At 43.1% G+C, this 27,696-nt stretch overlaps 1 protein-coding gene across 1 annotated transcript in view; it reads left to right on the forward strand.

The window, feature by feature from the left end:
* The window catches only part of LOC127189536 (1-phosphatidylinositol 4,5-bisphosphate phosphodiesterase epsilon-1-like), a 201,474-nt gene that overhangs the window by 118,784 nt on the left and 54,994 nt on the right, over positions 1–27,696 (forward strand). Inside the window, exons 7-15 of the mRNA XM_051146421.1 lie at positions 10,087–10,762; positions 15,284–15,466; positions 17,140–17,257; positions 17,996–18,152; positions 20,725–20,847; positions 20,936–21,072; positions 23,578–23,816; positions 25,231–25,292; positions 25,375–25,540. Of these exons, the coding sequence (XP_051002378.1) occupies positions 10,087–10,762; positions 15,284–15,466; positions 17,140–17,257; positions 17,996–18,152; positions 20,725–20,847; positions 20,936–21,072; positions 23,578–23,816; positions 25,231–25,292; positions 25,375–25,540 (1,861 nt within the window). The remainder of the gene's footprint in view (positions 1–10,086; positions 10,763–15,283; positions 15,467–17,139; positions 17,258–17,995; positions 18,153–20,724; positions 20,848–20,935; positions 21,073–23,577; positions 23,817–25,230; positions 25,293–25,374; positions 25,541–27,696) is intronic.

The raw sequence follows: 27,696 nt of genomic DNA on the forward strand, positions 1-27,696 counted from the left end.
TTTCATTAGATCTTTATAGAATCAAGTTATTAAACCCTGTTGGGAGTATAATTGGTAAATTTTACCATTTCCTAGGCTGTCTCTTCACTATGTTCATTTTTTTTTCCTTTGCTGTGCAAAAGCATTTTAACTGAATGCAATTTTACTTGTTGTTATATGACAAAACTTTTCCCGGGAAGACTCAATACACATGTCAACTCACACCAGATAGGAATCCCATGACAGACCAAAGTATTGGATACCACCAAAAGTTAACTTAGTGAAGCAATGAGTTTTACTAGGTCTACTTACAAAAGTATATGGAGGGGTGACTTAAAGGAGCATAGATCACTCAAAGACAACTGCACCATCAAGGTCCACCCCAGCATGGATGACAAGTCACAAAAGCAAGGAACCTGGACCACACTGCACATCCTGTAGGTAGGTCAGCAGGTTGGAGAGTGTCTCTTCTAAGTGCTGTTTCAGCTTATCTAAACCTCTTCTAGGCAGTTTGCCAGATTTCTACTTCCCCCAGGCTGTTGGGCTCAAGAGTCTTCTTTGCAGCTTGGCTCCTCTGAGAGTCTTTGTTGCAACTATGTTTGTCCAAAGTCTTTTTTTTTTTTTTTTTTTTTTTTTTTGTAACTCCGCTTCCTTCTATCTGGGAATGTCTCTCGGCTTTGGAGGGTCCTAGTGAATCTGGTCAGTTTCAGGGACTTCCTGAAGCTATTTTAAGGTGTTTTGTTTTCTTGGTTTGTTGGGTTGTTTGTTGTTGTTGTTGTTGTTGTTTTCCCCCTTCCTGCCTAAGGAGTGTCCCTGCAAGATGGGATGTTTTAATATGGGAGGAAACTTTTACACAACACTCATCAATTATTTGGGTTGAGTCTTTTTAAAGAAGTTCTTACCTGTGTCTGTATCTTGAAGCATTTTATCCATGTTTCCCTGGATCAGTTACAAAATTTCAGCTCTTAAACTAAGGCCTTTGATCCACTTTTAATTGATTTTGGTGTGAGGTGAGAGGGATATAGTTATCCATGGGATTAAGTTTTCCCTGTACCATTTGTGGAAGAAATGGTCTTTTTTTTCTTCAGTGTACAGTTCTGATGTCTTTGTCAAAGACTAGGTGGGATTAGGATTAGTTGTATAGATTTATTTCTGGTCCCTCTTTTTTATTCTGTATGTCTATTTTTTTTTTTTTTTTTTTTTTTTTTGGTGTGGATAACATTTTCTTTTTTCCTTTTTTGACTCATATAATATAGTTGAATCTGTGGTTTGCTTTCAGTAATGTGACCTTTTTTACAATATTAATTCTGCTAATCTACCAACCTCCTATCTTTTGATATCTTTGTCATTATACTCGGGGCTTTAATGTGTTGATTGTAAAGGCTTTTCTGTGGTTAGGATTCATTTCTTAGGTGTCTTGGATGTTTGTTTTGGTTGATTGTGGGGGGTGGAGATAGTCTTAATTTGTTTTGCAACAGGATCTCACTATGTAGCCCTTGATATCCTAAAATTCACTGTGTAGACCAGGCTGGCTTTGAATTCACAGAGATTCCCTTTACTGCCTCCAGAGTTCTGGGATTAATAGACTGAGCCATGGCCCATTTCACAGGTATTTGTAAGCAATTGTAAATGGGATGGTTTTTCCTGATATTTTTCTTCATACTTTCATTACTGACATCAAGGAAAGCTACTGACTTTTCTATGTTAATTTTGATTCCTGTGAGTTTACAGTGTTCATCTGCTTGTTTGTACCTCTTTGGGGATATTGACCATTTTACCAGTAAATTTTGAAATCGTCATTCAGCATTTTACCTAGCTCATCATCTCTGAGTTCAGTAGTTGAGGAGTTATGAGCCTTTGAAGGAATCGAGTGTCTGCTATAACCGTGTTGGTCTTATGGTTCTATTGGTTTAAATGTCGCCTCTCCTTTTATGCAGGCATCTTCTTATAGGGCATCTCACTTTTGATAGCTTACACTTCCAGGGTGACTTACGTTGGAGAACAACAAGCAATGGTACCACAACACCAAACCATACAAGGTAGAGACATATATATATCTGAAGCAAGTAAAGCCCACTGACATGTCATTCTTTCATATAAATCAGAAAATGGAAAATCTAACATAAGTTTTGTTCTTAAGTTAGATACAATGAAGAAATGGGGCAGGGAGCAGGGGAAATGGGGGGAAGAAACAAGATTAAACAAAGACAAGAGAAAATAAAACAAAGAAAGAAAAAGTAGGAGTAAAAAGTATAGTGAAGGGAAAGAGGGAAGAACAATAAATTAGAAAATATAAAATGAAGAAAGACTTCCTGATAGTGAGAAGATAAGTAGATAAGAGAAAAGAAAAAATTAAAATCTGATATTTAAAGCCAGTATGTCCAAACAGTACTACAAGTGCAGTAAAGCCAGGTGCGGTGGCACATGCCTGTAATCTCAGCAGTCTGGGAGGCACAGGGAGACTGATCTCTGAGTCCAAGGCCAGCCTGGTCTACAAAGTGAGTCCAGGACAGCCAAGGCTACACAGAGAAACCCTGTCTTGAAAAAAGAAATAAGTGTAGTAGAAAGAAAAACAAAAAGGGGTAAAATGGGAGACCAGGAAAAAAAATTGTCCAGCAAAAACATGCATAGACAAAATTGGGTAAATTCATAAAGGGGAATAAAAAGTAAATATATAAAGCCTTTTAAAATATGATAAAAGAAAATAGTAGTAAAAATATTTAAAGGGGGATTTGGTACCCACTTCCTCTCCTCCACGCTGGGATTTTTTTCTGGCTTGCACTTTAGTTGGTCTTGACCATGCTGTCACAATTGCTAGGAGTGCATGGGAGTCCTGTAGTGTCAAGAAAACACTGTTCCCTGGAAGTTATTCACCACATCTGGCTCCTAGAATCTTTTCTTCTTCTCCAAAGATCCCTGAGCCCTGAGGGGAGAGATGAAATATGGGCATCTCATTTAGGGCTGAGCACCCTGATGTCTATTATTCTTTGCCCCTTGGCTGGTTGTGAGTCTCTGTATTGATTGGAATCTACTACAAGAAGCTTCTCTGATTAAGGATGAGGGATGCACTGGTCTATGGGTGTGGCATTTAATCATTATCCCAGTAATAGCTCTTGGTTCTGCACTAGGCCCCAGAGGAGATGTTGACATCTAATTACTGCTGGGAAGGAGAAAGCGGTTTTCTTCAGTGGAGTAATTCTGGGTCTACTGAGCACACTCCAGGGCAGGTGCTCCACCAGGAGTAGTTGGCTAACACAAACTGGGTTAGAGGGTGGTAAAAATTTGGGATGATAAAGAGGTACAGAGGAAGCTGGAAGGACTTGGGAGAGGGGAATGGCTATGGTCAAAGTGCATGTGGGAAAGTCGCAAAGAATGAGTGAAAGCATTGTTTTACAAATAAATAAAGGACAACTCAAGGCACAAAAGACAAAGGGAGAGAGAAGAAGGGTTAGAGTGAATTCTTTCGGGGACCTTGAAAGTGGGAGAATGCTGGGTATATAGGAAGATATATAGGGAGAGAGTGGGTCAGACTGAGGGTATATACAGAAGGGAGGGGTAGGTAAGACTGGAGGTATATACAGAAGGGAGGGGTGGGTAAGACTGGGGGTATATACAGCAGGAAGAGAGTGGTCAGGCTGGGATATATACAGCAGGGAGGGTGAGTCACACTGGGGGTATATACAGAAGGGAGGAGTGGGTCAGACTAGGGGTATATGCAGCAGGGAGGGGGTGGTTCAGACCTGGGGGTATAAGCTGCAGGGAGGGGGTGGGTAAGACTGTCAGCATATACAGCAGGGTAGGGGTGAGTCAGACTGGGAGTATATGTAGCAGGGAGGGGTGGGTCAAACCAGGGGTATATGCAGCAGAGAGGGGGTGGGTCACATTGAGGGGTATATACAGCAAGGAGGGCATGGGTCAGACTGTAGGGTATACACAGAAGGGAGAGTGTGGGTCAAATTGGGGGTATATGCAGCAAGTACGGGGTGGGTCAGACTGTGGGTATTTGCAGCAGGGAGGGGGTGGGTCAGGCCCCTGAATTGCTTGCTTTCCTGTAGTTAATGCAGTCCCTGCACCTATTTGGGGCAAGCACCTGCTATCTGTTAGAGCTGCCTTGTGTTAGCTTTAGTGGCTCCCCTTCTTTGCACACTAGGGGCCTCTGCTGGCCACACTTAGCTCTGCAGCCTATGGTGTAGGCAAGTTCTCCCAACCTTACAAGAGCCCCCAATCACACCCCAGAGGATGGCTGCTCCCAAATTGGTTGGGAGTAGAAGAAACAATCATTCCACTGAGCTCTATGCAGGTAGATCTTTCTATGTGCTCTGGACATCCACTCAGCTTTGATCACCCTGCTATAGCTGTCAAGGGGTCTTCTGCAACCCCATGGCAGCTGGGTAGTTCCAGAGATTTCTACTTGCTGACCTTGGCTCAAGGCTACTGAAGTCCAGAATGGTTCTTGGTTGATGAATTCTGCTCCCAGATACTGAGGGTCAGACTGCCTTTTCCTAAACACGTCACTTCCTGGCTTTCTGCCACCATGTCAGCCCTGACTTTGTCTACAACAGCCACCCAGGATTGTCTCTCACCCTTGGGGCTAGGACCCATTGTGATTCTTCTCTTTTCTTTAGCTGCCAGGGTAGCCCAGTTTTAAGTGATTGACTCCCTTGGGATAGGATAGCCTTTCAGAGCTGGCCGAACTCTTTGTCTACTGCTGGCTCTTCCCAACAATTAAGTCGCTCTCTCAGCAAGACCTACAGCTGGATTAGTCTGCGGGTGGGACTGCCAGTGTCTTCTCTACAGAGCCATCTGATGATGGCTTTCCCGTGCCAGGGAGCCCTGCCACCGATGCTCTGCTCAGCATGGCGCTCTGCTTTCCAGGGTGTTGCCTTTCTGTTTCTCCGGACCTTTCAGCTGTCCTGTTACCCTTCTATGGACTTCCAAGAGCTCTTCCTCTCTTTCTTGGTAATATTCTCTCTCTCTCTCTCTTTCTCTCTCTCTCTCTCTCTTTCTCTCTCTCTCTCTCTCTCTCTCTCTTTCTCTCTCTCTCTCCTCCTCCTCCTCCTCCTCCTCCTCCTCCTCTCTTTCTCTCTCTCATCCTGACACTTCTTCACAGGGTCACAGAATTTTGCGGTAACAACGGAAGTTGCCTCTTGTGAGATTTTTATTTCCGAATTTCTATTTATTCCCTTGTCTCCTTCCTCATCGTTTAGTCATCTATATCCTAAGAACATTCTCTTCCACTGTCCATTTTTCCAGATCCGGTTGTAAGCATCCTGACAACGGGGGAAGAAAACCACAGAGATGCAAATGTTTATTTCACAAAGCTTGGGAAGGCATATTGAAGTCCTCAGTTGCAGACCTTTGTGCTTAAGTAGTGGAAGTAGTTTCCTGGTCCTTAAGTGATTGCTACTCTATAAAGAAGCCAGGAACGCATGGCAGGGAAGAGGGATTTAGTGGGGGTTCACGGAAGCTAGCCCCACTAAGCACTGTTTCCTTATTTGCCTCAGCCCAGAGCACCTTGTAAAAACACCCTGTTCAGGGTGTCTTAGGCACAGTGGTTTCAGATCCTAAAGGTCAAAGGAAATGGGCTTTACTGAGTTTTAAAACAATAACCTGCCACCCCTGTTCATATGGGCATGCCCAACTCAATGAAAAGGTAAGAAAGGAGAGAGAGGATGAAGGGAGGATGGACAGAGGAGAGGGAGGGAGAAAGGAAGAAATAAATGAAGGAAGGAGAGAGAAGGGGAAAAAAAGGAAGAAAGCAAGCAATCTATCTCATTGTCGTTCAGTTTACCCATCATGCAGTGTGTTAGAATTCCTCTCAAAGCCCTCAGCTGCTTCTGCCAGAAACCCAATGGAAGTTCTCACAGAAACCCCAGAAAAGTGATCATAAACCACCCACAGCCTGGCGCTAAGATGAGTCACCCGATGGAGTGTTGGCTGTGCTAGCATGAGGATCTGAGTTCGGATCCCCCCAGCGCCTGTGTTAAAACAACAGCGGAATGGATTACCGACACTTGCTGACCATCCACTCTAGTTGAATTGGTGAACTCAGAGTGCAGTGAGAGACCGTGTCTCAAAAACAAAGCTAGAGAGCAATGAAAGACCATACCAACCTCCAAGCATGCCCTTACCCTCCACACACAAACACACATCCTAGGTCTCAGGATAAAATGAATAGGATGAGGAGACTATCCAAATGTCACTGACATCTTACGCTGTGCTTGTCCATCCTCCGTACAGATGAAGAAGTGCCCAGAAAGCTAAAGTCACTTGCCTAAGTGATAAGTGGCAGGGCTGGGGCATGAGGCCGAGCAGGAACTTGTACCCAGCACTGTAGAAGACATTTAGCTGGAGAGGCGCTAACCCATGGCTTCTCCTCATACTCGTTCTTTGGACCTGGAACAGCTCTTGTCTTAATTAGGGTATTACAGTAATAAAATCCCATGACCAACAACAACTTGGAGAGGAAAAGTGTTCGTTTCAGCTTAGAGCTTGTGGTCTATTATCTAGGGAAGTCAAGGCAGGAACTGAAGGCAGGAGCTGATGCAGAGGCCATGGAGGAACCCTGCCTACTGGCTTGCTCTTCATAGCTTACTCAATCTGCTTTCTTGTAGCATCTAGGACCATCTTCCCAGGCACAGCACCACCCTGGGAAGTTGGTGGTTGGACCCTCCCATATCAATCAACCACAAAAGAAAAAAAAAGTGCACCGCAGGTTGCCCGTAGAACAATCGGTTGGGAGTAGTTTCTCAATTGAGATTCCCTCCTCCCAAATGACTCTATTTTTGTGTTAAGTTGACATAAAACAAGCCAGCACCAGTCTTTTTTGGGGAATACATGCTTTTAACTAATTATAGCTGAGAAAAATTATAGGTTAGTTAAAAGCACACATTTTGCAAAAGGGAAAAAGAAAACAGTAGATTTTTTTATTACAGGGAACAGCTGTAACAAGTCATGTGGAAAAGGTGATTTTCTTCTGTTTTAAAACTTAATATTAAGTCTTTATCTGTTGGTAATTCTTCTTCAAGTAGTCATTGGAAATTTCTAGAAAGCAATGCACCTATATAAAGAAAACATATAAGCAGGTTGACAAACACTCTTTTTTCACCTAATATGAGATCTTCATCAGGTATCCCTAAAAAATGTTCAACCATCAATTTCTGGTTTCTTACGTGGATACCATAGATGCTCTTCAAAAGTGGGGTTAAAACCTTCCCTCAGCTTTCATGCCTAAGAATGATGAGATGGTTTCTTTGCTGGTTGACCACATCCTTGATCTTCATTAACATTACTTGGTTCCTAAATAAATCTTAATTTTCCATCTTATCCCTTCTCGTGAACCCACAGAAATTTATCTCCCAGGAGAATCAGGCTCAGAGCTCCCTCCATAAAATCCACTCTATCATCTAAGAGACAAAAGATCCTACTAGCTTCCTGCTTGAAATTAATTTATTTCATTACAAACAATTGTCAATTTTATTTTGGAAATTAGCCCCTGGATGAATGCTTTTTAATGGAATCATTACCATCTGGTATCAGTTCCTTTTGTATTCTAAAATAAATACTGGTGCCAAGAGAGACAGCTTCCCCCACTACACACACACACACACACACACACACACACACAGAGAGAGAGAGAGAGAGAGAGAGAGAGAGAGAGAGAGAGAGAGAGAGAGATATTACATCATCTCTGAGAAACAGAAACAGCCTCCAGAGAAGTTTTTTCATACATAATACCTGTAGTTTTTCACTCAAAAGACTTTCTTAAATTAAATTTTAAAATCTATGTTTAAACTAACAGGTTATGTTTCAGTCAGTACCAATGCTCACAACCTGAATTTCTTTCAACTTTGGTTGGTTGGTTGGTTAGTTAGTTTCTGAAATAGGCTGTTACATTGTAGCTCAGACTGTCCTAGACATTACTATGTAGCCCAGACTGGTGTAAAATTATGGCAATCCTCCTGCCTCAGTTTCCTTAGTGTTTCAATTACAAGTGCCAGCCACCCCTCACTTCCGCCGCCTTATCATTCTTAAAAATCTACTATCACAGTGAAAAATACAATAGTGGCCCCAAAGAGAACTTAGATGTGACCTCCGAAGAAAGCCGCTGCAGTGAAACAACTGGCTCATGAGCCTGGAGCAAAGTGAAAATGAATGGTGCCTGCTTCCCTGCATTTAGTTGTAGTAGTGCCCTTCACAGAGCCTGGGGCTGGGCGCACCTATAATCTTTGTTTTAGTTGATGCCAGCTCCTGCTTTGCAAGGTGTCCATTGTCTTCTTGATATTTAGTAGATAAATGGATAGAGTTTAAATCTTTTGATAGGATCACACAGAACAGAACATGTAGAAGATCCACACATTCTTCCCAGTGTGACTTCAGAGGGCACGAAGCATGAGGCAGCTGTGGACATATACAGGAGTATTTGCTTTCTTTCCATCGTCACTGAGAGCACTTGCAGAGGATTGCTAAATTACCTATGCAAGAATTTTTCTTTTTAATTTTTTATTATAACATGCAGCATCAAGAAAAGTGGATGAGATTTTATATATTTGCACCTGACTCTCAAAATCTAGTTTCTAATACAATTCTTCAGTAAAAAGAAGCAAGTTCCTTTAGGTAAATGCCTGACTCTAGGACTAAAGCAGGCAGGGATGAGCCTGGAGTGTCTTTTTTTTTTTAAGATTTTATTTATTTATTTTATGTATATGAGTGTTCTGTCTGCATGTACACTGCACGCCGGAAGAGGGCTTTAGAGGGTATAGATGGTTGTGAGCCACCATGTGGCTGCTGGGAATTGAACTCAGGACTTCGGGAAGAACAGTCAGTGCTCTTAACCACTGAGCCATCTCTCCAGCCCAAGCCTGGAGTGCCTTACAGTGCCCCAATGTAGGAAGTTCTCAAAAGCAAAGCAACAAATCATTCAAGCAAACTGAAATGAATCTATTAAAGAACCACATGCTGAAAGAGCTCCTGGTGGCCAAAGCAACAAAATGAACAAAATCGTATTAAGTTACATTGAACCCCTATTCAGATCTACCCAATGGACAGAACACTCTGCACAGTTATGTGGAGAGTGGGGACTGACTCTGACATGAACTCTGGTGCTCCATATTTGACCACTTTCCCTTGGTGGGGAGGCCTGGTGGCACTCAAAGAAAGAATAAGCAGACTACCAAGATAAGACTTGATAGCCTATGGCCATATAGTCGGAGAGGAGTTCCCCCTCGGTCTTAATCCTAGGGGAGGGGAATAGGGTGAAAGTGGGAGGGAAGGAGGAACAGGAAGATACAAGTGATGGGATGAAAATTTAGTTGTAATCTGAATAAATTAATTAAATTTTTAAAAAGTTGCAGCTCACTCAAAGCATTAGCTAAACATCCATAAGTCCATACAGTGAGGAGCTGGCTTGTAAAAGTGATAAGAAGGCAAACAAATGGGGAGGAGAGAGATCTCCTGTACAGAAGAATTTCAAAACTGCAACATAGAACTTCTCCATTCCCTAGGAAGTAGAAGGCGACACCCCTCTCCTTCAGTGTAATCTGGACATAGTGACTTACTTCCAATTAGTATATATTGAAAGGAACTTTAATAAGTAAACAAAGAAAGAAGAAAGGAAGGAAGGGAGGGAGGGAGGGAGGAAGGAAGGAAGGAAGGAAGGAAGGAAGGAAGGAAGGAAGGAAGGATACAGTGGGCTGTGAGGAACACTACCCCACTCATGTCTAAGCTCTGCATCAGTGCGTGGTCACGTTGGAAATGTGCGGTTTATAAAGTATAGTAAGAATGGTACTTTGTCTCTGTACCTTCCTTACTGAACATTATAATCTTGGTCTAAATTTTGAGCAAAATGCCAGACAAATCATAAAAACAGCACCTTCTATGAAATACCTACTTGTACTTCACAAAACTGTCAGGGTCATCAAAAGCATGCCTGTGGTCAGACACCTTGAAGCGTATAAATAAATTCCCCTGTGGTGTTTAGCATTTTATATTTCCCATGCTTATTTGAACCCATAGCAAGATGAACAAGCTATCGCGTGTGAAGACAAGGCTTTGTGTTGGCCGCCTTCTGATCATAAGACAAAGCAAATGTGTGTCTTTTCCCATCAGGTTTATAATTGGAGATTTTCTGGATTCAGAAAATGACATCTTTGAGAAGTTCAAAGAATGCGACCCTCATGGATCAGAGGAATCACAGAAAGCCTTTGACCATGGGACGGAGCTCATTCCGTGGTACGTGCTGTCCTTCCAAGCTGATGTGCACCAGTTCCTCTTGCAGGGGGCCACAGTCATACACTATGACCAGGACACGCATCTCTCCGCACGCTGCTTTCTCCAATTGCAACCCGACAACAGCACCTTGACCTGGATAAAGCCTCCCACTGCCTCCCCAGCTGGGGCCAGACCCAAGCTTGGTTTCCTCAGTAACATGGCTGAGCCTGGCAAGTTCCCATCACTGGGCAACGCTGGGCTGAGTGGCCTGGCAGAGGGAATCCTGGATCTGTTTTCGGTGAAGGCTGTGTACATGGGACACCCTGGCATTGATATACACACTGTGTGTGTCCAGAGCAAACTGAGTAGCATGCTTCTGTCAGAGACTGGGGTGACACTCCTCTATGGCCTTCAGACCACCGACAACAGGTTATTGCACTTTGTGGCACCAAAGCACACAGCTAAAATGCTGTTCAGTGGACTGCTGGAACTCACTACAGCTGTGAGAAAGATCAGGAAGTTCCCCGACCAAAGACAGCAGTGGCTTCGGAAACAGTATGTCAGCCTCTACCAGGTAAGGGATGTGCCCAGCCCGCTCCTTTGAGCAATGCAATCCTCGGGAGCACAGACTTGGCATTTAAACTACTAGGTTCCCAGCCCCGTCACGTACTTCTGTGTAAACTTCAGCAGCTTTCCTTAACCTCCCAAGGCCACGATTTCCCTATCTAAAAACTGGAAATGATCTGAACTTGCGCATAGGGTCTCTGAGTCTTGACAGAGCTCATAGTATGTAAAGACAAAGTGTGAATTAGTATGCGTGTCTGCTCATGGGCCGTCCTCTTATTTTTTTGTATGAAAACAATGACTGGTCATTTGCAGTTCTCACATTTGGAAAGAAACTGATCGATACAGGCATTTCACCAACTGAAGGTTTCAGCTGAAAGGTGAGATATGGTGGCACATGCCTATAATCCCAGCCCTTGGGAGGATCAGGAAGGCTAAAGAGAAGGCTTTATTGAATTAATTTATCCAAGATGGCTTCCCTAGCTTCTTCCTAAGAGTGTAACCTGAAATCTATGCCCTGGTGCTAGGAGAGAAAGAAGGTCACAGGAAGGCAGGAGGTTGGAGAAGTTTTGAGGGCTTTGTTCAACTGGGCTGCACTTACGGACCCTGCATTAGTTACTTTCCTCACCCCTGTGACAAAAATACCTGGCAACAGCAACTTAAGCCTGAAAGGATTTGTTTTAGCTCACACTTTGAGGGTGCAGGCCATCATGGCAGGGAAGGCACCAACACTATGGGAGCTTAAGGCAGTTGGTCCTGCTGCATCTGCAGGCAGAGAGAGGGAGAAGGGAGGAGGGAGAGAGGGAGGGAGGGAGCGAAAGGGAGAGAGGAAGGGGGGGAGAGAGAGAGAGAGAGAGAGGAGGGAAGGGGGAGAGGGGGAGGGAGGGAGGGAGGGAGCTAGAGGACGATGCTGGTAATCAGCTTACCTCTCCTTTCCACCAGCCTGGGATCCCAGCCCACAGGACAGCGCTGCCCACATTTAAAACAGGTCCTGATTCCATTAGCCCAATCCTGAAAGTCCCTCATAATTGTGCCTGGAGGTTTTTTTTCTTCCAACTAGTTCTTCACCATACTCAAAGCTCCCAGTGGAGCACACAGGAAGCAGATATTTTTATTTCCATTTTAGATGAACTAACTAGACCTGGCTTTGTGATTTTATAACATTATAATATTGATTAAGTGACTTATACATATTAACACAATGTTCTGGCATGCACTAGTACCAAAAAACCATTCAAATTTATAAGTTAAATTATTTCAAGTATCTGTGAGAATTTCTCCAAAATTCTGTTAACAGCACTATAAGAAATTACATTATCTCAAATTTGAAAGGTGTACGTAGAAAGTAAAAAAATAGGGTTTTTTTAAGCTTTAAAGGGAAATATATAGTGAAAATCAGAGAATGATGCAATGATGCTGGTGTGGAAGGTGGAGGAAACATGGACCCCTTAGCTTTGGCTTATATTTTGAGGGGCAAAGCTATGGGCCCACAGTCCTGAGTATTTAAGTGGAGTTCTCAGAAACTGGGAAACCTAAATATAGAACTATCAGATAAGTGTCTTGGTTGTAAGCAATGGACACAAATTCCTCAGTCTAGGCAGAGGAAAAAAAATATTTAACCAAAGGGATTCGTTTTGGATTAGTTTTATGATCTTCATATAAAAGAGATTGTCAACATGTTAAAGTACATGGATTTATTTTAAAGATTTTTTTTTTGTTATTTGTTTTTGTTTTTCTCACAGATAGGGTTTCTCCGTGTAGCCCTGGCTGTCCTGGAATTCACTCCATAACCCAGGCTAGACTCTAACTCAGAGGTCCGCCTCCCTCTGCCTCCCGAGCTAGGATTAAAGGCGTGTGCCACCACTGCCAGGAATTTGTTTTATTTTTACTTTTTAACTACTTATGTATCATTGTGCGTCTGTATGTGGGTGGTGCATCTGCATGCAGGTGACAGTGAAGGCTAAAGGCCTTGGATTTCCTAGACCTGCCTGGAGTTATAAGAAATTGTGAGTCTTCATGTGAATGCTGGGAAACAAACTCTTCTCCTATAGAGGAACAGCCAGTGCTCGTAACCACAGAGCAATCTCTCCAGTCCTTGTGGATCTGTCTTAATGAATCCGTCTCCTAGCCTGTGTGTTCACTCATAATCATCCGTCATTCACAGTTTTTTTAAAAAAGAAAAGAAAGTATCTCCTTTACTCACCCCCAAACATGTATGTTGCTTCATATAAAATAATTCACACTATATTTTAGTCTCCAGGAAGCCTCCTTGAGCGAGTAGACAAAAGTATTGTCTTTCCTGGCTTGGTTTTCTTTTTCTTTTTAACTTTTTTTTTTATATTATAATTTAATTACAGCATTTCTCCTTCCCTTTTCTCTCTCCAAACCCTCCCATATACCCCTCCCAACTCTCCTTCAATTCCATGACTTCTTTTATTTTATTAATAATCTTTATTATGTACATACATATTCTTAAATATAACCTGTTCAGTCCATTTAGTGCTCCCTGTACATATCCTTTCAGGGCTGACTATTTGGCATTGGGCAACCAATTGTTGTCTTCCCTGACAACCACCCCTCCAACTCTCAGTTTTCCTCAGTTGCCTATAGTTCTTTTGTGTGGGGTTGAGATCGGCCTGTTTTGGGTTTTTTGTTTGTTTGTTTGTTTGTTTTGAGACAGGGTTTCTCTGTGTAGCCTTGGCTATCCTGGGACTCTCTTTGTAGACCAGGCTGGCCTCGAACTCACATTGATCCTCCTGCCTCTGCCTCCCAAGTGCTGGGATTAAAGGCGTGTGCCACCACTGCCTGGGTCGGCCTGGTATTCTTATGAGTAAATTCTGTGCCATGTTGGGATATTCTGAAAGCAACAAAACTGAAACAGCAGAGATTGATCATGCTGACGGTTCTCTAGTGTGAAGCACATTTGTTATACATTTAAAGATGCATGAGATTTTTTTTTTTTAAATCTCAGTGAATAAAGCTTCTACAAAAGTGTTTTCAGCTTTAGGGTGTGTCCTTCAGCATGGCAGTCTAAGTCTATTTGTTAACTGATGTTAGGTGCCATCTTTCCTGTTTGGAGTGTCCAGAATAGCTCCTATCTTCAGGAGACCTGTGTTAGGTAAAATAATCACCATCCACGTTCTTCTCCTCACACCCAGTACTCTTATCCCTGGGAACTGTGGCACGCCACTGTAGTCCCAGCTGTTCAGGACCGAAGCCACAGGATCATGAACCGGAAGTTGGCCTGGGCAATAGCAACATTTTGTACTGAAAAAAACCCTCAGGGAGGAAGATTCTGAGTGATTCGTTTGGCCCCATGCATCAATCACTGGTTAAGGGAGCATATTCCACTTTGACAGATCCTCCAATATTTACTGGAAAGTCGATAAAATAAAAGTTAAAGAAGGAAGAAATAGGCATAAAGGTCACAGATGGAAGTCATATCTCAAATGATCACCTAAGATGTCTGTATCAAGTACTTATTATTCTGCACCCTGGGACCATAACAGGATGCAAAAGGTGGAGTTCATAGATTAAGTCATAAAAACAGGTAACCATTAACCATTAGGGTAAAGAAACAAACATGTACACACCAAAATTTATTGTCTGTATAGTATTTGCAATGAATCAAAATCTATTTACAGGGGTTCGAGAGACTGTTCAATGTTGCTCTTGCAGAAAGCCCAAGTTCAGTTCCTAGAATCCATATTAGGAGTCTCACAACTGCCTGCAACCTCAGCTCCAGGGGATCTGACACCCTCTTCTGACCTCTAGGGCAATGGCAGGCACACACACACAGACACACACAGACATACACACACACACACACACACACCACAGACACACACACTAAAAATATATTTATATATATTATATAAATCATCTTTAAATCTATTTACAAATACTTTCTTAGACGTGTAAAGGAGAGTTATCCTTACAAGGTTATACTGCACACACAAAAATAGGTGAGTAGATAGATGATAGATAGATAGAATAAAAAATAAAAGCTACAGGAAATAGATAGTAAATGGAAATAAATTTGAGGGTAGTACTGAAGGTTGACCCAGAGCCTCATAGATGCTAACCACTTTCCTCAGAACCATAATTTGCAAAGTCATAAAGATTTCTCAAGTGCATGGTAGGCAAGCACTCCACCAACTGAACTACAACCCCCAGCCCCTAATTTGCAAAGTCTTCATTAATTTTCTCATAGTGCTAATTCCTGAATAACCTCTGAGACCAGGATGGGAAGTCTTTTGGGCTTTGTGTTTTGTTCTGCTTCCCCTAGCTGATGGGCTAAAAAAAAAAAAAAGTACATCGCTGAGCCAGGATGTGATCAGAACAACTGAGGACGTGATCAGACCTCAACAGGAAGTTCCTAGAGTCCAAATCAGATGGGTGGCCGTGGGGGTGGCCAGATATGGCTTCTGTGAAATGCCTGAGCTTATCCACTTCTGGGAATTTACTGGGATCATTAGTGTGTATTCCCCATTGCTGCTTGCCTACGTGTTCAGCGTGTGGGTCTTTGTAGGAGGACGGCCGGTACGAAGGCCCGACCTTGGCTCACGCTGTGGAGCTGTTCGGTGGCAGACGATGGAGCACTAGAAACCCCAGCCCTGGAATGTCAGCCAAGAATGCTGAGAAGCCCAGCATGCCGAGGAACAACACCCTGGGCATAAGCACCACCAAGAAAAAGAAGAAGATGCTCATGAGGGTAGAGTAACTGTGTTTATTAAGCAGCATACCCAGTCTCCTACTGCCACCGTGTGCTCTACATCGCCGTAAGCCACCTTAAGTTATATGAGCTGGGGACAACATGACTTATAAAGCAATGGCTACAGGAACTGCCGTAAACCTCTCAGGTGCCAGGGCCAATGTCAGATATTAAGGAAACACCAAGGAGAAACCAAAGTCCCTAAAAGTCTGAATCGGTTGTCATTGTTAAGTTACCTGCAAAGTGCTGTATCAGTCAAGAAATGAAAACTGTGCAGCTGAGAGGCAGGCAGTAAGGGCCTCAGAGCAGTTGACACATAGTGGGTCTTGAAGTATATGTAGGAGTTTTCCAAACACAGCACAAAGGAAAGCATCTGCCACAGAGGAGAGAGCAGAGAGGCTTAAGGGCTTTGTTTATTCCTAAAGGTATGTGTGAGAGGCTAGCACAAATTCCTTGGCAGACACAGAAGGACTGGAAACGAAAAAGGGTCATAGTAGGCATGGTGGCTCATTTCTGTAATCCCAGCATGTCAGAGACCGAGGCAGGAGGATTGCAGTAAGCTCAAAGCCAGCCTGGGCTACAGTAAGACATGTCTCAATAAGATCAACCAAAAAAAAGCAGAAAGATCACATTATTGAAGGCCTACAATGCTGTATATGAAACAAAATAAAATACAGTAGAACTGTGCATTATTGACTGTGTAATGTACATTTTCCTTATGACATGATGCATTTGTCTCATAGCTATATAAAACAGCCCTACTCTTTGTTCCTAGAAGGTTCCTGATGGTTCTTAGAACTTCATTCTTCTTATTGTGTCTGTCCCCAGAGATTCCGGGCATATGTGCTCTTTTTCAGCCTCCTTTGCTTGGAGATGGGAAGACACTGCTTGACAGTGAAGAGCACACGAGATAAAATGACTTGAGATCACTTGGGCAGCCTTAACATACATCTTTACTGGTCTCACCAGCCGAAACCTGCCTGAACAAAACACATGGGGAGAGCAGTACAGAGCAATACAGTGCAGTGCAGAGCAGCACAGAGCAGTACAGAGGAGTACAGTGCAGTACATAGCAGTACAGAGCAGTACAGTGCAGAGCAATACAGTGCAGTGCAGTACAGTGCAGTACAGAGCAGTACAGTGCAGTGCAGAGCAGCACAGAGCAGTACAGAGGAGTACAGTGCAGTACAGAGCAGTACAGTGCAGTGCAGAGCAGCACAGAGCAGTACAGAGGAGTACAGTGCAGTACAGAGCAGTACAGTGCAGTGCAGAGCAGCACAGAGCAGTACAGAGGAGTACAGTGCAGTATAGAGGAGTACTGTGCAGTACAGAGCAGTGCAGTGCAGTACAGAGCAGTACAGTGCAGAGCAGCACAGAGCAGTACAATGCAGTGCAGTACAGTGCAGAGTAGCACAGAGCAGTATAGTGCAGTGCAGTACAGTGCAGTACAGAGCAGTACAGTGCAGTACAGAGCAGTACAGTGCATTACAGTACATTACAGTGCAGTACAGAGCAGTACAGTACATTAGAGTGCAGTACAGGCAGTACAGAGCAGTACAGTGTAGTACAGTGCAGTACAGAGCAGTATAGAGCAGTACAGTGCAGTACAGAGCAGTATAGAGCAGTACAGTGCAGTACAGAGCAGAAGCCATGAATATGATTTCTGTTCCCAGGGAGAAAGTGGAGAGGTGACTGACGATGAGATGGCGACCCGAAAAGCCAAAATGTACCGAGAGTGTCGAAGCCGGAGTGGCTCTGACCCTCAAGACGTTAACGAACAGGAAGATCCAGGTAATGCAGTGTGCGCATGTCTTAACTTTTTTGTTTTGCTTTTGTGGGGAAAATACAGATTTGGCTTTATGCTGTTGCTTTAATTCAATATTATGGGAATTCTTTTTTTAAAACATCTCTTTTAAAACATTTGTGTGTGTGTGCACACATGTGCGGGTGCCTTTAGAGGCCAAAAAGGGGCATCAGAACTTTCTGGAGCTGGGGTTACCAGCAGTTGTGAGCTGTTTCATGTGGTTGCTAGAAAAGGAGCTGGGGTTCCCTGTAAGATCAGCAAGTGCTCTTCACTTCTGAGCCATCTCTCCAGCCTTTGGTGGGAATTCTTAAGAAAACTTTTTATCTTGATGACATGTGAAACCTAAAGGGCATTTCCACAAGCACACTCTACTTGAAAGAAAATCTTCACTGACATGCCATTATCAGTGGTCAATACTAGCTATATAGGGTACAACTGACTGGATGTTAGTGCTTTTAAATATATGCCTGGATGTCATGACCACAGCCATGACCAAGTTATTTATATCTTCTTTGCCAAGGCCTTAGGCTTCTGTGTACTTTTTAAGCTCCCATATGATGCTAGCTTGTAGCCAACTGACGACCCACCAAATTGGCCCATTCACTGAAGTATTTGGATGTTTCTTATGTAAAAATTAGTTGTGTGCATTGTTTTGCTGATATTTTAAGGGAAAGTAAAAGCTAAGTCATCACCTCTTCTTCTTTTCCGCCCTTTGATCCCCGCAGAGGCCAATGCCATCACTAACCCTCCCAACCCCCTCCATTCCAGAAGAGCCCACTCTTTGACCACGGCCGGGTCCCCCAACTTGGCTACCGGGATGTCATCTCCCATCAGGCCAGTCTCCTCCCCTGTGCTGTCTTCTTCAAACAAGAGTCCATCCAGGTGGGGCCTTAACATGATGAAACAGAGGGAACCTCCACGTCACGCCAGCTGTGCAGAAGGGCATGTGCCTTGCTCTCTGTGCAAAGCCCATCTCTAGTTCCAACTCACAGTTAAACTGAACACCAAAAACACCCCTAATTGAAAATGATCCTGACTTTCCTGAATCATAGTTTCTCATATTGCTGTAATCCCTTCTAATTATTTGAGAGCGCAAACCCTTCCAAGGTAATTAAAAGCCAAGCCACGATTCTCTGACCAGCCACTAAGCACCTGTAGGCATCAAGCTTCAACCTTTCAAAAGTAAATTAAATTGGAAAACCAGTTTCTCGGTCACATTTTCATTGCGCCCTGGCCACAGGTGGCTAATGGCTCCTGAGCTGAACGCTGCAGACAGAGAACACGTGTGTCCCTGCAGCAGGTTCTAGCAGATAGCACCACTGTAAGAGGAAACTGAGCTTGAGTGTAAGTTGCCAGGCCTTACTGATAGGTGAAATACAGCTCTTGTGTTTCTGACATGTGATAGTAGGTATGTTTTCCATTTACTTCTCCTGTATTGCAGCAAGCTGGGTATCTTTATCCAACCCAAAGCTGGGATTGTTGCAAATGACAGCATAAGGACCATAGACTGGTCGTGGCAGCACATGCTTTTAATCTCAACAGTTGAGAGGCAGAGGCGGAGGTTCTCTGTGAATTGGAGGCTGGTCTAGCCTACATAGTTAGTTCTAGACTTGCCCAAGCTGCGTAGTAAGACCTTGTCTCAAAAAAAATCTGCATCTTAGAAACAGAAGTAATAATAAAATGAAAAGTCCACCAAAGGGAGCTGGAATGCTGCTCTGTACACAATAGCTAAAGAAATGTGGAAGATCCAGGCAGAACCACTGTAAAGCAGGTGCTGTTCATGGTACATAGAAGAGTGGGTCTCAGCAGACAGACATTGGCTTTGGAAATGTTCATTTCTATACACACTACACATGTGCACACAGATACAGACACACCCCATGAAGTCGCTCTCATTTGCTCCCCACTTGCCATTAATAAGAGCTCTGTAGTAAATTATCTTTTAAAAGGGAAGAATTTCCTCACACTGAGTGACAAAGTTGCACTTTAATCATTGTGTGTTCAAATCCACAGTTGGTAAAAATGGGCCAAAGTCTAGATGACTCTCCTTGTTAGTCTCGCAACTTTTCTGTCAATTCAGATTTATAATAAGAGAAAAAATGGAAAATAGTTGGAATCCTTTATTTTTCAGTCTATGTGGAATCCTGGATATATAAAATAGATGATTCGCCTGGACTAAGTGTATTTTCCTTTAATTTAAGTCACTTGTGAGCAGGAAAAAGCAGAACAGAATGAAGGAGGGAAATCTTCTGGACAAGAAATTAATGTACTGGATCCAAAGTCAAAAGCCCAGTCCCAGGGGGAGGGGCCATCCTTCCTAACAAGTTCTAGGACAGAAGGAAAACAGAAGTAGCCTAGATTCTGTTAAAGGACAAAGCAAGACTAAGCCCTAAACCTAAAGAGGGAGAGAATAGACATAGAATTTTCTAAAGCCAGAGAGACAGTCTTAAGACAGGAGCCAAGGGTGGAATTGGAAAAGAGGAAGACGGGAAATTCACTTGTTTAAAAGCAGTGTGTTTTGATGATAAAGCAGTACTTGTGTCTTCCTGAACCTGGACCCTAAGCTGCCCATACCACACACAACTGTAAATCCATCTGTTTGTGATGCTCTCCCATCCAGAGAGAGGACTGTCAGATCTTAACACCAAATAGTTTTCCACGAGTGAACATTGGTAGCAGAGTGTTCTTTGTGCTTTCTTATATGTTAACACTTGAAATATGCCCCTGGAGGAACAAATCTAAGCCTTTCTCAAAAAAAGAAAGAAATACCCTGTTAATTGATTTGACTGAAAGCCGTAGTCAAAACATTTCTTCTACTACTCTTTGAGTAATCCACATTGAAAATAAAAAGTATGGTGAAACAGCCAGACTGAATATTTGCCTGAGCGATGATATTTTTATGGGGAATGGAAGCAGCCTTGGCAGGTGCAGATAGGCTCCAAGGCAGGGGCTGGCTTCCTTCCAGTCTTAATATTTTTCTGAGTCACATTTTCCATTAATAATAAAAGCTCTTCCCTGTTTTCATTGAAGAACTGATTTAAAAACATTTATGTGTTTCAAACTTTCCTCCTAGGTGTGTTTCTACAATTTAAAATACAGAAAAGAACATGAGTTATTTCCCAAAGATTATGAGTAAGGAATTTGGATTTTTTTTTACCATGACTTTTCCTCAGATACACTGAATTTAGGAGATTCCCCTGACTCATCAATCTGTGCTTTCAAAGAACTGTTTCATTAGTGAAGGAATATGAACCTCAGTATTTTCTCTGAATTGAGTAAACCGGAAACACTGTTCCAGTGCATACTTATTCGCTCTGACATGATGTTGATTAAGGGAAATAAAGAGTCTGGGATATAGTGCCATTCCCACTTTTGCTCATATTGTCATCAGAGACAGTTAAGACACAGTGACTTGGGGTGTGCATTTGCCAGTGACGGCCATGTTTCTCTGCAGTGCCTGGAGCAGCAGCAGCTGGCATGGGCGCATCAAAGGAGGAATGAAAGGCTTCCAGAACTTCATGGTTTCAGACAGTACCATGAGTTTCGTTGAATTTGTTGAGCTGTTCAAATCATTCAGGTAGGACACAGTCTTTCTTCTTACTTTTTCTCAGGCCCACAGTTGGATGGCAGCTCTAAACGGGAGGTGTTTTTCATTCCCCCCTCAGTGTAAGGAGCCGCAAGGACTTGAAGGACGTCTTTGACATCTACTCTGTGCCCTGTAACCGCTCTGCTGCGGAGTCAGCCCCTCTGTACACCAACCTGACAATCGAAGAAAACGCCAGCGACCTCCAGCCTGACCTAGGTTGGCTTAACATTTTACGATTTCCTTTTGAGAACTTCCGCTCCAAACACCAAAGTTGGAGATCCAGTCACACAAACTTTCAGCGTGTCACTCATGGTGTCCTGTTCCCCCAGAGCTTGGAAAAACACTGAGAATTGTCTCTAAGGTCGTTTGGTGTTGAGAGGTAGACAGGTGGTGTGGGAAGTCCATTGTCACGTGGTGGTTCTTCCAGCACTTAGTTAAACCTTGGGTGTTTAACTAAGAATGCCTTCCAGTCACCATGACAACCTAGCACCCTTTCCCAACCATTTCCAAGTGTCCACAAGGTATGGGGCATGTCTTAATTAAGAAACACCAGCATCATGCTGATTGTGGTGGCGCACGCCTTTAATCCCAGCACTCGGGAGTCAGAGGCAGGCTGATCACCAAACAGAGGTGAGTTCAAGGCCAGCCTGGTCTACAATGCGAGTCCAGGACAGCCAAGGCTACACAAAGAAACCATGTCTCGAGAAAGAAAGAAAGAAAGAAAGAAAGAAAGAAAGAAAGAAAGAAAGAAAGAAAGAAAGAAAGAAAGACCAGTATCTATCTACCTATATGTTAAGTGCTGTGATTGTCTGTGCTTTGTCAAGGGGGGGGCGCTGTTTGGTGACCTCAGCAGAGAGCTCCTGTCTGAACATCTAGGATGTTTTTCCTTCTTTGTAAACCAGAATGTTTTCTTCTTCCTACTTAAACATTTTCGTCACCCATGAACTTTAAACCTATCATTTTTCTCCTAAATTCTTGATAGAACTATAAATTTAAAAAAGACATACACACACACACATACAAACACTGTCCTTTTTTCCTTTACATGCTTCATAATTATTTATAAGCTTATGGTGACCTCATATGAATATTAACATACAGATCTCAAAACATGCATACCTATAGACTAACCAAGTAATTGCATTTTCTAGATCATTACATTTTACCTTATAGATTCATTGTAGGTTTCTGGGGAATGAGCAGAAAGCATAGCATTCCCTAGCCCTGGCCCTCTGCACACCTGTGTCAGGTCTGCCCACGCAAACTTTGGCTGCTTGTAATGCCCTGTGTTAGGGAAGTATGCTTGTTACAGTCCATCACTATAAGAATGTATTGGCAGCTGGAGTCCATGGGTTTTCGTAGAGTTGTACATTCATTCCATGGGTTCTACAGACAGTGACACGTATGCACTGCTGTATTAGGCAGAGCAGCTTTGCTGCCCTGAAAAGTTTCTCTGTCCCATCTATTCACCTTTCCCTCCTTCTCTGTGGCTGCCACCAGTTTCGTTACTATCTCCCTAACTATGTCTTTTCCAGGAAAAATGATATCCTTGGGATCCTACAGCATGCAGCCTTTCAGGATGACTTTTTTCACTAGGCAATAGGCATTTACATTGCCTCTATTTTTTTTTTTTGCAACTCACTGGCTAATTTATTTTTAAATTGAATATTATTCCATTGTATAGATATGCTGCTGCCAACATCTGTGTGCATACTTTTATGTGAAGGTATGTTTTGTAGCCTTTTGGCTAAGTACCTGAGAGTGTTAGATTGTATGGTAAATCTCTACTTTACTCTATAGGCAATCGCCACCTTGTCTTCTCAAATGGCTGAAAGGGAAATTACCAGCCCTACCAAGTTGCTCTGCATGGAGAGCAATGAGAATACTTCTGATTAAAATGCAAAATGGAGAAATTAAATTAAATTAAAAATAAATGTAGAATGGCAGTGTGGTGTCTTCTTGCTGAACTAAGCATACGCTTAACATAGAATCCAGCAGTTATTATCTTTATTTGCCAAAATGAATTTTAAAATGGTATTGGTGCAAAATCTATACACAGACATTCATAATTAGAGGTTTAAGATGCAGAAAAAAAATTAAGATTATATTTCTTCTATCTGTACCAGAAGAAAAGCTTAGAAGCAGTGATTCTCAAAAGAAAAAAAAAAAAACAAAAACAAAACAAAAACAAAAATCAATCTGGCCTAGAGGGATGGCTCAGTATTTGCAAATATTTGCTGCCCTTCCATAGGACCTGAGTTCAGTATCCAGCACCCACATCAGGTGGTTCACACCATCTGTGGCTCTAGGTCTAGTGGATCTGACACCCCTGGCCTCCAAGAACACCTGCACTCACAGGCACATACCCAACCCAAGCCCCCACATACACATCACTCTTTTTAAAGATGCAATCTGATTATGGTCTAGAGGTGTGGCACACACCTTAAATCCCCATCACTCATGACGCAGCAGCAGGTGAGTCTCTGTGAGTTTGAGGCCAGGCTGAACATCTTTCCAGCCTCCAGGTTCTTTTATTCATTCATTGATTCATCTGTTTTCCCTCTACCATGGGAAGCCAGGGATACTCACTGAGTTTGGCACTTTATATGGGCAGATAAAGAGCTTTGCGTGGGCACTGACTCCGTAACACTGTTATCTCTAGATGAACTCTGTCAAGGAGGCTTCCGAATAATCCATGGTCTGCGCGTGGCTGTGTTTCAGATTTGCTGACCAGAAACGTCTCGGACTTGGGGCTGTTCATTAAAAGTAAACAGCAGCTTTCTGATAACCAGAGGCAGATATCTGATGCTATTGCTGCTGCCAGCATCGTGACCAACGGCACTGGCATTGAGAGCACATCCCTGGGCATATTTGGGGTTGGTATACTCCAGCTCAACGACTTTCTGGTCAATTGCCAAGGAGAACACTGCACGTATGATGAAATCCTCAGCATCATCCAGGTACCACAGATGGCACGCCTCTGGCGGCTCTGATAGTTTGATGTTAAGCATTCTGCTCTGTCTAAACTTCTCCCCCGAGCCCTCACGTCAGGGATAGAGATAGAGTTTCTTTTCATGCCAAGTCTGTAGGTTAATTATCATATACCGACCATAGGTCCTGCGGCATCTCTGAATCAGTGACATTTGCTAGGAATCTGTTCTCAGTTCCTTCTCGCTGTTCCAACCCATATAAAAGTCCACATTTTCAACCTGTTATCACGTATTTGTTAGCTCCTGCTCCGCAATCCCTGTTCCAAGAGCTGGGAATATAGTATTGGATAAAGTTTCATTCTTCTGTGCAGCTTACATTCTGGTGTGTGAGGCAAGCAATAAACAAAGGCATATAGTTTCAAGGGTGAGTTATTTCTTAAAAATTGAGTGGGGGTAAGAAAGCACTATGATAATGGGAGGCTGCGCTGGAGAGGGGGCACTTGAGTTGAGCTCTGAGGAGGAAGTCATATGAAATTCTGAGGGAAGAGAATTCTCAGAGAAGCCTAAGCAGCTAGCTCAGGGGTAGGAATGAGCCTGGGGGTTTATGAGGAGCATCAGAAAGCTAAGGAGATCAGAGCCAGGCAGGATGGACTGGCACATCCGATGTCAGGCAGGTGTCCAAGCACCAGACCGTCTAGGACTTTTCGACCACAGGTCGGACAGAGGCTGACGTCTGTCCATGTTAAATGGGATGTTTTAGGGGACTTTAGGCAGGAGGTCGCATGGTTTATGCTTGAAGAGGTCACTGTGAGCCCATTTGAGAATATACCCTGCTGGTGAGGGACAGAGACTGAGAGACAGTGGAAACTATCTCAGTAGCCCAGGCAAGAGGGGGTAACTCTTTAGAGCATGAAGGCCATAGAGAGTGAAACTGGACTGTGTCAGGGTCACATGCCGCAGAATTAGCTTAATCTCCTGTTTGGGAGCCCGTGGAGTAGCTGGGTAGCCTTTGGGTTTAACGCCTAAAGATGCTAAAACTGAGGGTTCACTGTGACTCGACTGAGTGTGTACTTGGAGGGGTCGCTGCAAGCGAGTCATCTCATCCCACCTCCCGCTGCTGGAAGGTAAGTGTCTTTACTACCCTCCTCGCCCCTCAGTGGATGGGTGCGCTGTGTTTCCATATACATCAGCCTTACGCTTTTCTCTTGCTCCATTTTTTTCCTTTAAATAAATAACGCTTGATATAATAAACTCACATATAATAAATATTTTCTTTTGGACTGAAAACCACACTTTGCCACTACACAGCTAAATTAGTTCAAATATTTAGTTTAGACATTTCCTAATGAAAACATAACAGCCTTTTTATTTTAAAAAAATGATGTGTCATTTCCCCCTTCTTAGTTTCCTTTGCCTAAAAACACTTTTTTTTAATCCCTTGCAGAAATTTGAGCCTAGCATCAGCATGTGTCATCAGGGCCTAATGTCATTTGAAGGGTTTGCAAGGTAACTCTTTATATCACCTTCTCACGTCCCTTAAGAGTACCCAGTGCCCTTACACAGCCTTAAGAAAATGTGTTTCATCTAGGTTTCTGATGGACAAAGATAATTTTGCCTCCAAAAATGATGAGTCACAGGAAAACAAGAAAGAACTGCAGCTGCCCCTCTCCTACTATTACATTGAATCCTCACACAATACCTACCTCACAGGCCATCAGCTCAAAGGAGAGTCCTCGGTGGAGCTCTACAGCCAGGTACAGAAAATGCTGCTTGAATGTGGCTTTCATATGTGTTCTTATCACGGAACCCCCCAATCACAAAAGCCTGCCCCCAGATTCCTCTGAAGAGCTTCTAAACTATGATGTGAAATATGAACAGCCATCACGTGTGGGAAAGCAGGCTGTACACACAACGGTTGTTTTCTTTGCGTATTTCTGCCTTTTTGTTTGTTTGCTTGTTTGTCTGTTTTCCCTTCTATCTATCCTTGCCCTTCATTGTAGGCAAAGAAAAAAGGGGGGGGGTTTGTTTGAGACTCATAGCTTTTAGATCTTTGGTCAGCACTACTACTAAAATTAAATTTTCCCATGGGAAAGCTATCCAATCATTTCACCAAATGCTAAGTAAATCAATATATCGTGATGGGAAAGCATAGCTGAAATGCAACTTTCTTACAGAGATAATCCCAAAATGTTTGTTTTGTTTTGCTTTGCAGTTTGTTAGTCAATCCATCCATCCCTATGGCAACCAGCTAAAGAAAAAGCTGCACAGGCTGGAGGCATTTTCCTCCTCCTGAAATTCATGGGAATGTTCTGGGAAACAGTGGGCTCTCTGGACTGGGAAAAAGTGCATCCTTTGACCCGACCAGCCAGCTCTCAGGCATTTGCATGTCTCTCTCTGTTATGCTGACTAAAGCATCTTCTTCTGCTGCCTATTTTCTGAACTCCTACCAGAGATCACGAAAGAGCCAGGTTAGGTGCAGAGAACGTCAAGTGTGTGGCTTTGTGCTTGTGGGTACAAGTCTGAAAACAAACTACGCTGTAACCATACAACCACAGCAGGGAAATTCCTTTGTTCTCCGGATTGGCCCAGTGTTCATGGTAAATTATGACACAGTTCCCCATTCACCACCAGCAAAGTTTGTTCAGCACAGAATGTGTGTTTTAAACTCTGAGTTCTAAGGAATCTTTATTATGAAATGAAAATGTGTCCCCAGAGTAGGAGTTTTCAAAGTAGGACTCTGTCAAGGGCCCTCCGCGGCTTATAGTAAGCCAAGTGAGCCACAACCAAGGCTTCACCCCTGCACAGTTTTGCTAAGGGAATGTTGTCCAGTCTTTTATGTGCTCCATGGCCGTTTATTTCCACAAGGAGCTCCAAAGTCAAAACGTGATCCAGTGAGATGGCTCTGTTAGTTAAGGCCCTCGCCACCGAACCCGATGACTGACTTCGGTACCTGGAACCCACAGGTGGTAAATGAGCACGCCTGCAAGCTGTCCTCTGAGCTACACGCATGTGTTCATATGTGCACACACACTAAACAAGCAAAGAAGCATATAAATGAATCTAAATTTTTGAAGTTTAAAATCCATTGTTCTATTAGAAATATATATGTGCGTCTATAATTCCAAATTGCTCTACTGTTTTATATGTATATACACATGCACATATTCATAGTTCTATATCTATGTGTTGTGTGTCCATTCTTCAAAGGAAAACAATCAAGGACCATTTTTGAGCTTTGGTTTCCAATTCTATTCTATGCCAAGTAGTGATGGCGACCTCTGCTTTTGAATAAGGCAACAAAGGTCCTCCCTCAGACTCTCACATGTGGTGAGGCCATGCTCACGTCCCCTTTGCTTCATTTCCCATCCTCTTATGCTCTGCCTTGGCTACTGCTCATAGCTTCTCTGCTGAGCAGAGGGGAAAGAAAAAAAAAACAACACCCTCTTCTCCTTCTCATCTGGAATTGCCAGCCTGGGCTTTCCTTTTCTACGTTAGTTATGCGGACTTAAGCAAAGACCTATAACTTTTTCATGTTGAAAACTCTATTACCAGTTGCTGACCATTCTTAGGAGAGGAAGCAGTCTCATGATGCAGCCAACATACTGACTGAATAGCTCTCTTCAGGCCACAGTCATGTCCCGTAGACACAGTGGCTGCCAACCAAAGCTGATGGGCTTGGGATTATAGGTTACAAACTATACCATGTAATAGGAAGACTCTACCTAGAATCTTGCATTAAAAAATATTAAATAGCACATTCTACTATGTTTTGTTGCAGAAACTAGTGACTAGGACATCCCAATAATGGATTATTGTCATGTGGAAATAATTACATGAATTCTCAAGTCATGCTGTATTAGCTCGATCACAGATAATCAACTCCTTGCCTAGGGTTACCTTTTCATTATGT

Source organism: Acomys russatus, chromosome 5 (assembly GCF_903995435.1).
Source record: "Acomys russatus chromosome 5, mAcoRus1.1, whole genome shotgun sequence".
Taxonomy (NCBI): Eukaryota; Metazoa; Chordata; class Mammalia; order Rodentia; family Muridae; genus Acomys; species Acomys russatus.